Here is an 18105-nt window from a genome sequence, read left to right on the forward strand (position 1 = left end):
ATACAATATTATTTTTAAGATTAATTTAAATTATATATTTAGAAAATAATATTTATTAGTACTTAGAAAATTACTAAATATAAAAGTCTTAAATTTTAGAAATTTAACATTTTTAATAAAATTATTAAAAAATATCATAATTTTTCATAAAAATCAAATCTTAAAGTCTTAAATTGTCTAAAATATAACATTTATTTTTCAATATTTTCTAAATATACAACCTCTGAAATAAAGATCGAATCAAATAATTTAATGAAATAATCTCTAAATAATATAACAACATAAATAAATAGTTAAAATCTACAAAATTAGTTCAAAAATCATCTTACGACGATAGAATAAAAGTTTATATATACTATAAGATAATTACAAAATAATAAAATGATACAATTGTTATAACATATTCACTAACAAAATGAATTATACTAAATTATCCATTATTTATTTATGTTATTCAAATTCATTTCATGTTTTAATATTTATTATTAGTTATATTAAATTATTTAAAAATAAGTAGTTTAATTATTGTAATAGAATTAGATAATGTAATATTATATTATTTGAGTATTGATTATTAGTTTTATTAAATTGTTGAATGATAATCAATTTTTATATATTAATTATTATAATATAATTAAATAATACATTACTCAGTTATATTTTTAATATGATAAAAATTAAAATATAATATAATATTATTAATTTATATTCATATTATAATGTAAAAATAAAAATATTATATTAAATTCAAAAATTATATTTATTTATTATTACAAAGTAAAAAAAAAAAAGGACAAACTAATGCGGCAAACCTGACTAAAAAGTCAAATTTAGATAGTTTGGCAAGTTTCTGCATTAGGTTGCATTATAATTCACCAACTTGGTGCCCCAAAGATGGGTTTGCATTGCACCCATGTAATGAAGGGTACCAAAAGCTCCCTTCATGTGTTAGTATCGTGTTTTGAAGAAGTTTGATGAATTGTTATTATTTGTATTTAAAAAAAAAAAATTCAATTATGATAATGTTAAAAAAAAAAAAAAGGCAAAATGTCAACCTTGGGCTAGGCTTGACTAGGTTTGGCCCGGCTTGGGTGGGGCTTTTTTAGGCCGAACCAAAAGCCTGAATTTAACATTCTATATTTTTAGATTTTTTACTATCTTTTACAAATTTATCATTTATAAAATTTATTTTTTTATTATATTAGGCTTTAAAAGTTGTGCTTAAATGATTTAAAACTTTATATGTGCACGTGTCTGTATATATATACATATATAGTGAGGATGTTAATAAAATATAAAAAAGTATAGATTTCAATATATTAGAGATTGTATTTTTTTGTTTATTATTCTATTAAAATTTATATTTTTTTGTCTGTTAGTGGCATCCTCACTTTATTAAAATGAAGATGTCCTCACTGTATGATGATAATTATTATTATCATCATTACTATTACTATTATTATTATTATTTAATAATTTTTCAAGCTTTTGGATCAGGCTTGGCTTTTTAAGTGAAGCCCCAACTTGTCCAAAACATCCAACTAGATTAGGTTTTTCCACCATCCAACCAGATTCGCACACCCCTATTTTGAGGTAACAGAAGTAGGATTTTATGCTATGTTTATTTATTGGAGTGGAAGTGAGAAGTGTGAATTCTTCCTACTCTAATGTTTACTTATATATTTTAAGGAAGGAATATGAGTCTCATTCTGTAGGTCCTACCCATTTTTTAGAGTGGGAAGTGGAGTTTTCACTCTCTTTTTTACCCTTATTTTATTAAATTTAATATAAATATGTTTAATAAAATAAAAAAAATCATATTTATTTAAATAATATTTATTAGAATATTTTATAAATTACATTTATTAAGAATAATAATATTTAACTTATTTAAATATGATGTTATTATATTCAGTTAAAAATAATAATTTAAATTGATTCTAAAGTTAAGATCACTTAAAAATAATATTATTATATTCATAAAGAATTAATAATATTTTTATATACTATTTTTATTTGAAAATATAATGTTATTATATTTATTTAAAAATAATAGTTTTATATTTATTTAATATTAATAATTAATGATAATAAATAATTTACTCTAAGAAAATATTAATTTTGTACTATATTATTAATAATAATGTTTCATTTGTATTGCTCTTATCAATAATTTTTAATTTACATAATTAAAATTAAATTCATAAAAAATTATGATTTATATAATTAAGAATATTAATAATTATTATTAATTTACAAGTATAATAAAATAAATATTTTGTTTTTCAAATATATTTTTTCATTAATTTTATGATTAAAAATTACAATTTTTTAAACAAGGGCAAAATTATAATTTAAAACTATTTACTCACAATTCAAGATAAAATAAATACAAAAATTAGATTATGATTCTGATTCTATAATCTCATTTCAATATAAGTAAACAACTTACTTTCACTCTTACTCCATACTTTCAATCCTAGAATTCTTACTCACAATTCCCACTTTAATCTAAAATGTAAACACTACCTTAATTCAATTGAGAATAATAAACTTGAGTAGGCCATAACAGAAAACCTTTAAATTTGAAAGTGGCCTAACATAGAACCTTGCATGAATTGTTTTCCACCCTCCCATGCCTCCACGGTGTTCCACTCCACTCCTGCTGCATTTATCCACCGTACCACTTGTATCAGACTTGTGCCGAAAGAACCCATTTGACAACTCTAATAAGTTGTTAAGTTAATAATGGGTTCTAATCGCATTTTTACTACATATTTCTCAAAACCAAAACCTTGTTACCACAGACCATAGCTTGTGAAACACGTGTACACTAACGACCAATCATTTTTCAGTGCAAATAGCTGAATTATTTGGCAAAACAAATAGTTACAACTTGCAAATTAAGAAATTAAGGCAGAATCATGTAAATACCTTTGCCCTTTCCTTTACGTGGCATCTTGAAAATTCAAGAAAAGCAAGGCATACAATAAAAAGCTAACACTCCGCGCACGATACTAACAAATAACAAAGGCAATCTAAAGAAGAAGAAGAAGAAAAAAAAATCATTGTACCAAAAAGTCCTAAAGAAAAAAAGAACTATTAAAGCAGAATCATGTAAAAAACTTATCACTCTTCTTTACAGTTTTTGCTTTACTTGTATATGGAGAATGTGAACACATGGCTCCTTCCTCTTCTCTTATTCTTCTTTCCTGTCTTCACAAGAAGCTTACTCTGTAATCTTTCACAACTTGTATGGGTCTATGTAATGTCACATACTCTATCTGAGTTAGCATCAAATTCAAAGTTTACATCGTGCAGATTTCTGCAGATTTCTGCACCTGAGAAAGTTGGGAGTTCTTATATGCGCACACGCGCATATATTCTCCCTTATAGAAATTCATTTTTTAACAACAGAAATACTCTTAAGGAGAAAAACTAACCAATTCTTTTGATTTTGAAACTAAGATAAGAACTTGATTCTTTATTTTGAGATCAATTTAGCAACTTTCCACTTTGTATAGACCCTATCAATATATAGGAGAAACAATAGATATAGATCAATGCAGAAAGAGGGGATATATAAGAGAGCGATTTATACATAAATCAAGCATATAAATACACACAATAAACCTTTTAATCCCCCTTGGATTCTCATAATAACATCCAGAAAAGAGAGAAACTCTTGCAATGGAAACATAATATGAAAACAAAAGTAATCATAAGTAAAACATGTTTCTTACATTAAAGGAAAACAAAAGTGCTTTCCCAAAGATTCAGCATGAAGTATAACACAAATGATTCCACACTTCTTCACAATCTGCTTCGAGTCTTATAATAATCTCACAAAAGAGTCTTTAAAAAGATGCAGTTTAAGATTAAATATCAGTAGATAATTCATATTCTTAATATTCTGAATTCGCAGTCCTATTAATATGTTAGTTTCTTGAGCAACCACTGTGGTTTTGAGTCCATTCTGCTTCACATCCATAACAGAACTGGAATTGGCACCTGCAATCACAAAATCATCAAAATTTCAATATGCCTAAACTAGAAGAAACCCGTTTTCTGTTTTCAAAAACAAACCTAATGTATCATCTCCTACCAAATGCATTCTATGATTTTTCAAAACAGCATTTGTAACAGTCCATACCTGACAAAACAAATAAATATTTTCTGTTTTGGACACAGCCTCAAATGCGTCTACTAAGTTACAATAACGGATGGCTTATAAATTAGCTCAAGAACTCACTCATAGTAGCTAGTGATGTGGAATATTACATTCTTCCCCTGAGGGTCTAGTGTCCTAGTGAAGGTCAATAGAATTATAGCACATTTTCATCCACATATCCGATCACAAGATGACTCTTATACCAGTTACTGCACCCAACATCCGAGCTATATATTGTTGATTTCAACTTTGTTGTTGAAAACAGTTTCTAAAAACATCATTTTGACTCATTTTAGGCTTAGATATCCGAACTACACATAACAAAGCTATATACTATTGATCCCTAACTTTGGGGATACTCTTTTTACACAATTGCCTATTTCATAAGTCTAAATTATAATAAAAACAATCAAAGATCAAATACTTACCTGCAAGTCATATGAGGGCAACCTTCAGTTCTTTCAACATAGTATTTGCAATGAGGGCACCTACTCCATTTCTTCTCCTTAGCAAGCTCTCTCACCATTAAATCTTCTCTGCCTCTTTCATCAACATTCAGTCTTTGATACTCCTCACAATTAACACCAGGATGCCATGGCACATAACACTGAGCACAAAACAATCTATGGCAAAAGGGGCACTCAGATTCACTTATAACAGTTTCTCCATCATTTTCGTAGACCAACATGGCTGAACAATCCTTGAATGGGCAGTAAAACCTCTGTGAAGCATCAATCAGCTCCTGACAAAGAGCTTCCCCCCAAAGCTCAAGCACTTCTTTTGGAAGCACAGGCCTACAAGCATCATATTCCAGGACGGACTTGCAGTCCAGACCAGGGCATGTAACCCTCCTGATGACGCCGACTTGAATCTTTGTGGCCACATGCTTGCTTATGCAATCAGAACAAATTGAGTGAATGCAACTCTCAATTTTGAACATTTGATCTTTTTCTTTCCTCTCACAACAAATCTCACAGAAGCTCAAAGAGGAATCACCGGCTTGCACTGTGACCTCTATTGGCTCTGACTGTGGCCCCAAACATGCTTGGATTGCCAGCGATATTGGTGATGATAGTGATGATGATGGAGAAGCACTTTTTACCATCTGGGAACTGATTGTGGAAGCCATAACTGCTTCCTGAAACTGCAACTCTTCAGCATACATTTCATCTGATACCGGGATGATATCTTCTTGATTTTCTTTATCAATTAGAGCTGAGAAGTAAAGATCATCAACAGCAAGATCAGAGAATGCTGCTGAAGATTCTTCTTGTGCCATAGCCAAAACACTCTTTGCAAATATTTTTTTCCAACACTCTGATTTCAAGTGGCTTTCACTCTGCTATCAAGAACTTATTTTTCTTTTACTTTCAGGACTCTTGGCATCCAATAATATATAATGGGGAGTTGCATAATTGGAGGACTAACTTACCTTAGAAGTTGTTTGCTCTCATTGGGACTCCTTTCATTAGAGGATTGCAACTTTTGACTTCACTTTGGATATAAAAGATAGTACATAAATCGCTTTCTCTATATATTGCAGTAGTGACATGGGCTGAAGTATAACTGCTATGAGGCCCAATTTCTATAATCTACACACTAAATATTTAAGATAAATACTATTATAATTGCAAATCATAAGGTATTATTTATTCTATGCCTAAAATATTTTCACCATGTAAGGTAAGTAAAACTTCTATGTACTTATAATATTAGAATTAAATTAATTTACTATTATGGGCAGCTACTGAATATAGCTGACCTAAAATTAGTTTTCCACAACCCTTAAATTATTTGAGTAGAAATAATTTAGAGGTACAAAGAAATTATTTTTTGATTGTAGTAAGTTAGAGTTAATATAACATAGTAAGTTCCGTTATTACTAAGAGGTTTTAATTTAATAGAAGCATAGTAATAAATTATTGATGGAGCATGACAAATCTATTATATAGACAGTGATGAAAGAGATATTAAAAGTTTCAAAAAAATTAATAAATACTTCTATAAAGTTATTATAAAAGTTTCTAAAATTTTACATTCTTTTTACTTTTTTTTTTCTCATTTTCTCATTATACTGTGTCAATACAAATTCACTTAATGTACTATAACATGCATTTTTTTATAATATATAAATAATAATTATTATTATGTGGAGGTAAGCTACTTAAGAAGGGATTTAAAAAAATTATAACTTATTATAGCATAGATTTTATTCTTATTTATAATTGGCCTAAATTAAGACTAAAATTTTCTATAACTATATAAAAATTATTCTATATAAAGTATCAGTACATAAACATTTAATTGTATTACTGGTCTTTTTTTCTTTTTTGTATTTATCTTGTAATAATGTTTTCCTTTTATAAAAAAGAAAATCAACACAAAAATCGAATAAGCACTAATATCATAAAAACCATTATCCATTTATAGGTACAGACGTATCAACTTAGATATTTCTAGAATTTCAACACCACTAATGTTATAATTATTTAAAACAAGTCAAATGCCATGAATTATATCTTAGTTACCAATGCCCAGCGAGCGGCCGAAAGCAACCAAGACAAATGAAGAAGGAGTTGGTCTTTTGACACCCGTCTAAATTTCTTATAACTCTTTAATTAAAATTACCTAATAATAAAAAATAAATAAATTATTTTCTTTTTTAATAAAAATTTAATTAAATACTTAAATAAATTAATTTTTAACTTTTTTTTACACCAACCTCATTTCAAAATTTATATATAAATTTTAAATTTTAATTAAAAATGCTTTTTAGAAACTTTTAAGAATTTACAATCTTTTTATGGGATAATTTAATGACAAGATTATTAATCTTAATTTATGGATTAATATTTTATGAATTAAGTTAATATTTTATGAATTAAGTTAAGGCATTTTAAGAAATAAAACTTAAAAGGAGTGTTATGAGGATTTTTTAGGAGTATTAAAAGCTCTGCTGAGATGAAACAAAGAATGCGGCCTAATATCAGAAAGTTGAGCCACAACAAAAAGGTAAGCCCATGATAGGCCCACCTAATCCATTTTCACGGATAGACTAAAGAACGAGATGATAATAAACAAGTGGCCCAAAGAATAAGATGCTTAGGGTTCGGCTACAGTGCAATTATGGTACCGTATTACAATTGCATTTAATTATTAAATTCATTTAGATGGATGAAATTCACTGACATCCAACGGCTGGATGCAACTGTAATACGGTACTACAGTTGCACCACAGGTTTTCCCCTAACATTATTTTTTTTTTCTTTTTTTGATAGAACTAATAATAATATTAGTTTTTGAGTTTCAATTTAACTCTTAATATTATGTGTCACTCATTTATTACATAATAAATTTTTTAATTTATAAAAAAAACTTAACCACCATCGAATAGACTTAACAAATTTTAATAATGCAAAAGTAAAGACTAGAATATTCAAACACTCAAATGAAAATAATCTCTTTTTATTATTGTGTGGACAGTGGCGAAATGGATTTTGGTTATCGACATTAGAGATTATTACACAAAAAATATAAACTTAAGGGGGTTAGAAAATAAAATATAACACAATTGATTTCACACTTCTTCACAATCTGCTTCTAGTCTTATAATAATCTCACAAAACAGTCTTTAAAAGGATGCTGTTTAAGGTTAAATATCAGTAGATAATTCATATTCTTAATATTCTAAATTCGCAGTCCTATTAATATGTTATTTTCTTGAGCAACCGCCATGGTTTTGAGTCCATTCTGCTTCACATCCATAACAGAACTGAAATTGGCACCTGCAATCGCAAAATCATCAAAATTTCAATACGCCTAAACTAGAAGAAACCCGTTTTCTGTTTTCAGAAACAAACCTAATGCATCACCTCCTACCAAATGCATTCTATGATTTTTCAAAACAGCATTTGTAACAGTCCATACCTGACAAAACAAATAAATATTTCCTGTTTTGGACACAGCCTCAAATGCGTCTACTAAGTTACAATAACGCATGGCTTATAGATTAACTCAAAAACTCACTCATAGTAGCTAGTGATGTGGAATATTACATTCTTCCCCTAAGGACCTAGCGTCCTAGTGAAGGTCAATAGAATTATAGCACATTTTCATCCACATATCCGATCACAAGACGACTCTTATACCAGTTGCTGCGCCCAACATCCGAGCCATATATTGTTGATTTCAACTTTGTTGTTGAAAACAGTTTCTAAAAACATCATTTTGACTCATTTTAGGCTTAGATATCCGAACTACACATAACAAAGCTATATATTGTTGATCCCTAACTTTGGGGATACTCTTTTTACACATGTGCCTATTTCATAAGTCTAAATTATAATAATAACAATGAAAGATCAAATACTTACCTGCAAGTCATATGAGGGCAACCTTCAGTTCTTTCAACATAGTATTTGCAATGAGGGCACCTACTCCATTTCTTCTCCTTAGCAAGCTCTCTCACCATTAAATCTTCTCTGCCTCTTTCATCAACATTCAGTCTTTGATACTCCTCACAATTAACACCAGGATGCCATGGCACATAACACTGAGCACAAAACAATCTATGGCAAAAAGGGCACTCAGATTCACTTATAACAGTTTCTCCATTATTTTCGTAGACCAACATGGCTGAACAATCCTTGAATGGGCAGTAAAACCTCTGCGAAGCATCAATCAGCTCCTGACAAAGTGCTTCCTCCCAAAGCTCAAGCACTTCTTTTGGAAGCACAGGCCTACAAGCATCATATTCCAGGACGGACTTGCAGTGCAGACCAGGGCATGTAACCCTAGTAATGACCCCGACTTGAATCTTTGTGGCCACATGCTTGCTTATGCAATCAGAACAAATTGAGTGAATGCAACTCTCAATTTTGAACATTTGATCTTTTTCTTTCCTCTCACAACAAATCTCACAGAAGCTCAAAGAGGACTCACCGGCTTTCACTGTGACCTCTATTGGCTCTGACTGTGGCCCCAAACATGCTTGGGTTGGCAGCGATGGTGGTGATGATAGTGATGATGATGGAGAAGCACTTTTTGCCATCTGGGAACTGATTGTGGAAGCCATACCTGCTTCCTGAAACTGCAACTCTTCAGCATACATTTCATCTGATACTGGGATGATATCTTCTTGATTTTCTTTATCAATTAGAGCTGAGAAGTAAAGATCATCAACAGCAAGATCATCTTCTTGATTTTCTTTATCAAATAGAGCTGAGAAGTAAAGATCATCAACAGCAAGATCAAAGAATGCTGCTGAAGATTCTTCTTGTGCCATAGCCCAAACAGTCTTTGCAAATATTTTTTTCCAACACTCTGATTTCAAGTGGCTTTCACTCTGCTATTAAGAACTTATTTTTATTTTACTTTCAGGACTCTTGGCATCCAATAATATATAATGGGAAGTTGCATAATTGGAGGACTAACTTACCTTAGAAGTTGTTTGCTCTCATTGGGACAGGATTTCAACTTTTGACTTGACTTAGGACATGGTACATTAATCACTTTCTCCATATATGGCAGTTGTAACATGGGCTAAAGTATCACTACTATGAGGCCCAATTTCTATAATTTACACAATAAGTATTTAAGGTAAATACTATTATAATTGCAAATCATAAGATATTATTTATTCAATGCCTAAAATATTTTTATCATTTAGGGTCAGTTAAACTTCTATATAATTACATTGTTGGAACCAAACTAATTTATTATTATGTGCAGCTGCTGAGTATAGTTTACCTAAAATTAATTTTCCATAACTCTTAAATTATTTGAATAGTAATAACTTAGAGGTACAAAGAAATTATTTTTGGATTGTTGTATGTTAGAGCTAATATAACATAGCAATTCCTGTTATTACTTGGAAGTTATAATTTAATAGAAGCATAGCAACAAATTATTAATGGAGCATGACAAAATATAGACAGTGATAAAAGAGATATACAAAGTTTTAAAAAAATTAATAAATGTTTCTATAAAGTTATTATAAAAGTCTCTAAACTTTTGTATTTGTTTTAATTTTTTTTCTCATTTTGTTATTTTACTATGTTGATTTAAATCCACTTAATATAACATAACATGCATTTTTTTACAATTTATAAATAATTATTCCTTAAGAAGAGATCTAGAAAAATTATAACTTATTATAGCACATATTTTATTCTTATTTATAATTGGCCTAAATTAAGACCATAACTTTCTATAACTATATGGAGGTTATTCTACTTAAAATATCAGTACATAAATGTTTAATTGTATTACATTTTTTTTTCTTTTTTGTATTTATCGTGTTATAGTTTTTTTTTCCTTTTATAAAAATGAACACAAAAGTCGAATAAGCACTAAATCATGAAAACCTTATGCATTCATAGATATATACATATATCAACTTAGATATTTCTAGAACTTCACAACCAGTAATGTTATAATTATTTAAAACGAGTCAAATGCCATGAATTATATCTTAATTACCAAAGCAAAAACTTAATGTTATAATTATTTAAAACAAGTCAAATGCCATGAACTTTACAACCAGTAATGCAGATGATTTTTCCAATTCATCTGCCGGCTCCTCATCACACTTCCTTCTTCTGCATTGGATTTCAATGTTGGTTCTTTCATCATGTCATGAGAACTTGCCTTCTTTTGAAAGGATTTCCTCATCATTGGCCTATATGTTTCAAAAATACTTTAAAAAATTTTAATAATGCAAAGTAAAGACTAGAATATTCAAACACTCAAATGAATGAAAATAATCTCTTTTTATTATTGTGTGGACAGTGGCGAAATTGATTTTGGTTATCGATATTAGAGAAACAACAAAATTAGTTAGGTTATTACACAAAAACTATAAACCTAAGGGGGTTAGAAAATAAAATTGTAAGACATGAGATTACCTTTAAATTTCATCAAAGGCTTTCATGTTTCTTGAATTTTTTTTCAACTGGGTCCCCTCCCCCGGTGTAACTGTGTGTGGAGACCTATTGATTCAGTTAATGTAATCTTTAACTCTCTCTATTCAACCAATGACTCATAATTAGTAACCACGTAATTTTAAATTTTAGGCCTATTTCAAACTGTGCCATAACAAAATTAATTTAGATAAAGTGGAAAGATTTCTTCACAAACATACCATGCAATAATGAAGTGCGATTATCAAAATGAAGTGATGAAATTGCAAAGGAGATAGATAATGAAAACATTAAAGGTGGGAGCTCCTCTAGCAAATGATCCTGTCATCTTTTTCTTCTTTTTTCTCTCACTTTCTCTCTTTCCAAACAATGTGGATGGATTGATTTGAATTATGATTTTGATGGAGAGCTCTTTATACAGTGAAGTTAAAGAAGAGGATGTTGATATCCATTTCTCTCATCTCTAGGGAGATCATTGGTGGTTCCTGTGTGCGTCATTTTCTGTTTGAATAAATATAAAATTATAATACTCTTTCTTGATCATTGGGGAGCACTCATTGCAAAGCATGGCCTTCTTTTGTTCCCTTTTAAAAACTTCCCTGGATAAGTAGTCGAATCTAAGGGAGGTATTTTTTTACTCATAACAAAGATTACACGATATGAAATGACATTAAGAGGCGGATTCACCTCATCATTAGTGGGATCTCCTCGGTAAGAGAAAATAATTTTAAAAAATTAAAAAATTAAAAAAAATTATTTGAGTTACTAATTATTCCCATCGAATCTATTAAATTAGCCAAGTTAAAATTATAAAAATAGGCTCACAAATTCATAAATCTATAAAATTTTAATTTTAATTTTGAAAATTACAAAAATCACACTTTAATTAAAAAAAAAAAGTCATAGTAAGCTATATGGGGTTTTACTATTATTTAATTAAGTCTGCATTAAATCTATTAAAACAATCTATATAAACTTATTAACCCATAAAATTTTAATTTTCACATCTTGTCGTTATGTAATTTAGTCCTTGATAAATCATTTTTTTGAATCCACCACTAATAGCATAAATATAAAAGAATTTAAGTTTCTCGATTTACCTTACATAAATATCACATAATATTTTCGTTAACTATCGCAAGAAACTTTAAAATGGTAACCAATTAAATAAACTATGTGCATTGACAAAAAAATAATGATATTGTAACATATATACAAAGATTTTAAAATAATTTTGCCCTTAAGTTGATGTAAGATGAGTCATTAATAGTTGCATGCGCAAATATCGTATATTCTTTATAACTAATTGTTTAGATTTTGATGACAAATGCACCAAAACAACATTATAAAAATCTCTTTTATGTTTTTCGTTTTCAGAAATTTGTGAATCAATGCCATGTTTCTTATTTTCAAAGCATGAAAACAGAATGCTATTAAATAAACTATAGTGTAACGGCAGAAAGTGACAACGGAAATCGTTTCTTTTTTTTAAAAAAAAAAAATTTGAGTCGCATCCATGTGGGTATATACTTTTGCGTCCACGTGTGTGCGGATATTTAAGCACACATGCCATTGAGTGAAGGGAAATAGGGACATATTAAAAAAGAGTGACATACATAAAGCAAGCATATAAATACACACAGTAATCCTTTTAATCCCTCTAGGGGTCACATAATAACATACACAATCTGCTTCTGGTCTTATAATAATTAATCTCACGAAATATACTCTTTAAAAAGGTTCAGCTTAAGGTAAATATCAGTAGATAAATTCGCAGTCCTATCAATTTGTTCTTTTTCTTGAGCACCCACCGTGGTTGTTAGTCCATTTTGCTCCACATCGATAACAAAACTCACATCCGCACCTGCAATCACAAAATTTTGAAATATGCCTGACCTAGAAGAAACCCGTTTTCTGTTTTCAAAAGCAAACCTGGTATATCATCTCCTACCAAATGCATTCTATGATTTTTTTTTTTTAAACAACAGTCTAGACCCGAAAAATCAATTATACTTTTGTTCTGGACGGATTTGCAGTCCGGATCTGGGCATGTAACAGGAGTGATGATGCCACCTTGAATCTTTGTGGCCACATGCTTGTTTATGCAATCAGAACAAAATGAGTGAATGCAACTCTCAATTTTGAACATTTGATCATTTTCTCTCCTCTCACGACAACTCTCACAGGAGCTCCGAGATGGTGGTGATGATGGAGAAGCACTTTTTTCCATCTGGGAAGTGATTGTGGAAGCCATAAGTGCTTCCTCAATCTCCAACTCTTCAGCAAGAATAGCGAATGCTGCTGAAGATTCTTCTTGTGCCATACCCAAAACAATCTTTGTAAATATTTTTTTTCCGAAAAGAACTTATTTTATTTTTCTCCCAAGACTCTTGGCATCACCGATTATAACAATGGGAAGTTGCAAAATTTGAGAAGTAACCAAACGATCTTAGAAATTATTTGGTCTGAATGGGGGAACAAGATCCTCTCCTGATCTGAGCATTACTGAGTTTTCAATGATTTTTTGTCATGTGTCTTTTAGTAGTAGTGGGTAACATTTAACTTCTTTTATTTATTTTTATTTATTAACAACCAATCAATAGTTGAGTTATTTGTTCAGGATATGATCAGATTATGAGAGAATCCCGATCCCTCAGTGGAACCCTTTTTAATGAGAGGATTTCAACTTTGACTTGACTTTGGACAATAAAGCACGTATAAAATATAAACCACTTGCCCTGTACATTGCGCTAGTGACATGGGCTAAAGTATTACCACTATGAGGCCTAATTTCTAGAACTTACTACAAGTATTTTAGGTAATTACTATTATGATTGAAAATCATAAGATGTTATCTATTTTATGCCTAAAATATTTCCACTATTTAAGGCCAGTAAATTTTTTTTATAGTTATAATATTGGAACCAAACACCAACGAGCGCGTAAATCAACTATCATGAGACTATTCAACTTAACCAAGGTTTTCAAATCAAGACTTAGAAAATACAGCTGCATTAAACACTTATTAGAAGAGCTTTACTACCCTAATGATCTTACCCAGCTTAAATCTATATTAGTCGAGGCTTAATGTGGTATTTGGATACCATATCAAATTCAATCAGGGATCCCTGACTTTAATAAAGTCAGGGATCAGCTAAAATATAAAAAAAAAAATTAGATTTCAATATACTACAAGACAAAATGCATTAGAGAATGCGTTTATTTTATTTTTTAGTTTATCCTTGACTTTATTAAAATGAGGGATCCCTGATTGGAAAACTACTAATATATATATTTGCAAAAGATGTATGTTATGTTACATTAAGGGAACTTGTATCCACATAGTAGAACAACAAAATGAGAGAAAAATATTAAAGATAATACAAAAATTTATAGACTTTTAAAATAACTTTATCTATACATATATCTAGGAGGTAAGCTCCTTAAGACGGGATTTAAAAAAATTATTAACTTATTACAATATAAAATTTATTTTGATTTATAACTAGCCTAAATTAGGGTCAAAATATTTTATAATTATATAAAAATTATTCATATATAAATATTTTATTGCACTACTGATCCTTTTTCTTTCTTAATATATAACTTTTTCTCTTTTAATATATATTGGGAAGTTGCACAGCTGGAGAAGCACCTTAGAAGGTGCGGAGGCAACTTACCTTAGAAGGAGCTTGATCTCATCGGGACTCCTTTCATTAGACGGTTTCAACTTTTAACTTGACTTTGGACTTGAAAGAGTATAGACAAATCACTTTCTCCATATATTGCACTATTGATATGGGCTAAAGTTTTCTACTATGAGGCCCAATTTCTATAATTTACACTTTGAATTATAAGTATTTAGGTAAATACTATTGCAAATCAGAAGATATTATCTATTTTATGCCTAAAATATTTTCACTATTTAAGGCAAGTAAAACTTCTATGTAGTTATAATATTGGAATAAAGTACTAACAAGCGCGTAAATCAACTGGCATGTGATTGTTCTAACTTAACCAAGATCTTTAGTTTGAGACTTGAAAATGTAGCTATATTAAATACTTGTTGGGAGAGATTTGCCGTCATAATGGTCTTATCCGGCTCGAATCTGGATAAGTCGGGGATCCAATGTGGTCTTTGGATACCAGATGAATTAATATACCGATAATATTGGAGCCAAACTAATTTACAATTATGAGGAGGTTATAATTTAATAGAGGCGTAGTAACAAACTATTAATAGAGCGTATCAAATTTAATTTATAAACAATAATAAAAGAGATATACATAGTTTCAAAAAAATTAGTACATATTTCTATGAAGTATTACAAATATGTAAAGTTATTTTAAAAGTCTCTAAATTTTTGTATTTTCTTTAATATTTTTCTCTCATTTTGTTGTTATACTATGTGGATACAAGTTCACTTAATACACACACACATAAGGCGAAATCTAAAAAAATTATAACTTATTACAGTATAGAATTTGTTTTTATTTATAACTAACCTAAATTTGGACCAAAATATAAGTATATGAAAGTTATTCCTATATAAAATATTACTTCATAAATATTCTATTGTACTACCGATCCTTTTTCTTTTTTAATACATAATGGGGAGTTGCACAACTGGAGAAGCAACTTACCTTAGAAGGTGCTTGATCTCATTGGGACTCCTTCCATTAGAGCCTTAGAGCGTTTCAACTTTTGACTTGACGTTGGACTTGAATGAGTACATACAAATCACTTTCTCCATATGTTGCACTATTGATATAGGCCAAAGTTGTCTACTATAAGGCCCGATTTCAATAATTTACCCCATAAGTTATAAATATTTAGGTCAATACTATTACAATTGCAAATCATAAGATATTATTTATTCTATGCCTAAAATATTTCCACTATTTAAGGCCCGTAAAACATTTTTGTAATTATAATATTAAAACCAAACTAATTTATTATTATGAGAAGGTTATATTTTAATAGAGGTTTAATAATAAATTATTAATGAAACATGTCAAATCCAATGTATAAATAATAATAAAAGAAATATACATAGTTTCAAAAAAGCTAGTACATGCTTCTATATACTGTTACAAACATACAAACTTATCTTAAAAGTCTCTGAACTTTTGTGTTCTCTTTAATATTTTTCTCTTATTTTATTATTGTACTATATGGATACAAGTTCACTTAATGTAACATAACATACTTATATACACACACACACACACACACACACACATATATATAATTACTATGTGGAGGTGAGCTTCTTAAGGTGAGATTTAGAAAAATTATAAATTATTACAGTATAAAATTTATCTTTGTTTATAACTGGCCTAATATAAATTAGGATAATTATTTTTATAGCTATATAAAAATTATTCCTATATAAAATATCACTACATAAATATTTTATTACAATATTGATCTTTTTTTCTTTATTATATTTATCTCTTCATAATCTTTTCCTTTTATAAAAAAGAAAATCAACTAAAAAATCAAATCAGCACCAAATCATAGTATCATTATCCATACACAGGTATGTACTTTATCAACTTAAAATCTTTCTAGAACCTTCACATCCACTAATGTCATAATTATTTAAAAAAAATATATCAAATGCCACAACTTATATCTTAATTACCTAAGCCCAGCAGGAAGTAACAAGAAAATGAAAGGAGTAGGCCTTTTGACACCCCTCTAAAACCCCCTCTTTAAATTCCTTATAACTCTTTAATTAAAATTACTTAAATAATTAAGGATAAATTAATTCCATTTTTATTTTGAATTAAAATTTAATTAATACTTAAATAAATTATTCTTTTAACATTTTTTCCACCCACCTCATTTCAATATATATATATATATATATATATATTAAGTTGTAATTACAAATATTTTTTAGAAACTTTTAATATTTATAATTTTTTTAAGGTGAAATTTATTGAGAAGATTATTAATTTTAATTTATGGATTAGTATTTTATAAATTAAACCAAGGTGCTTTCATAAATAAAATTTAAAACAAGTTTTATAAGGATTTTGGAGTGTAGGAATTCAGAATATAGATTTTCATTGGGATGTTGAATATGTTGACGCTGAAACTATGAATTTTAGAATAAAAATGGCAATAGACTTTGGTTTAATGCCGTTAATTGTTGAATCAGACTCGAAGACTATTTTAAGCTTGGCGAAAGGTTTTGAAAGAAGTATGAAGAAAATATCATGGTCAATTTTCGAGATTCGAAATTGTATAGTTGTGAAAGACTGCTTCAAAATCAATTTTATATTGAGAAGTAGTAGTGAGAGAGAGAGAGAAAGAGAGCTCCACTCAAATGAAATTATGAAACAAAGAGTAAATCCTGATAGTAGAAAAATGAGCCATAAGTAGAACTATTCGCACCTTTGAAACCCCTCATAAAAGTCCTTTATTCAATATGCCTCACTAAATCATTCAAAAAATAATATCATTTCTAAGGGCAGAGCTATTTACACTCTAAAAATTATTCTCAACGCTCTATTACTATATACACTCATCTATTAATTTTTAAAAAATGAATTATAATTTGTACACTCTTTAAAATATCAAAAATGTACTCATTTAATCCTTTTTAAATTAATTTACTCTAACACACTCATGAAAATGCTATACATACTCAAAAAATTTCTCTAAACACTCTTTTATTATTAAAATTAAATTATTTGGTTGTATAATATATTTCTCCAATAAACGAAGAATGATAAAGGAGCAACTAAAAAAACTCATCAAAATAGTTCACCAATGAAAAGATCGTGAGAAATAAACATTATAATCCAAACAAATAAATCAATTAACCAATATATCATTTGACCAAATCAAAGACGCTGCTTGCGCTTCGTAGTTCTGAGCTTAGAATCAAGAAGAGAAGTGAAGATGAAATTTTTAATGGAGTTTGCTGAGAATATGAAATTTGAGGTTGGTGGAGGACTTTGAAAGAGAGGGACAGAAGATGGTTCAGAGCAGATGACTGG

The 18105-nt window shown here is 29.0% G+C and overlaps 2 protein-coding genes across 2 annotated transcripts; both read right to left on the reverse strand.

The window, feature by feature from the left end:
* Positions 1–3647: 3647 nt before the first annotated feature.
* On the reverse strand, positions 3648–5655 carry LOC18037499 (probable E3 ubiquitin-protein ligase RNF217). Its single transcript, XM_006427638.2, has 2 exons — positions 4600–5655; positions 3648–4011 (listed from the first exon to the last, which is right to left on the reverse strand). Exons 1-2 carry the CDS (start codon positions 5448–5450, stop codon positions 3939–3941), a joined length of 924 nt encoding a protein of 307 aa, XP_006427701.1. The 5' UTR covers positions 5451–5655; the 3' UTR covers positions 3648–3938.
* Positions 5656–7719: 2064 nt separating this feature from the next.
* Positions 7720–9547, reverse strand: LOC18037422 (probable E3 ubiquitin-protein ligase RNF217). Its single transcript, XM_006427639.2, has 2 exons — positions 8545–9547; positions 7720–7956 (listed from the first exon to the last, which is right to left on the reverse strand). The coding sequence occupies exons 1-2, from the start codon at positions 9453–9455 to the stop codon at positions 7884–7886; spliced, it is 984 nt and encodes a 327-aa protein (XP_006427702.1). The 5' UTR covers positions 9456–9547; the 3' UTR covers positions 7720–7883.
* Positions 9548–18105: the final 8558 nt, after the last annotated feature.

The sequence above is a fragment of the Citrus clementina genome, unplaced genomic scaffold (assembly GCF_000493195.1).
Source record: "Citrus clementina cultivar Clemenules unplaced genomic scaffold, Citrus_clementina_v1.0 scaffold_7, whole genome shotgun sequence".
NCBI lineage: Eukaryota > Viridiplantae > Streptophyta > Magnoliopsida > Sapindales > Rutaceae > Citrus > Citrus x clementina.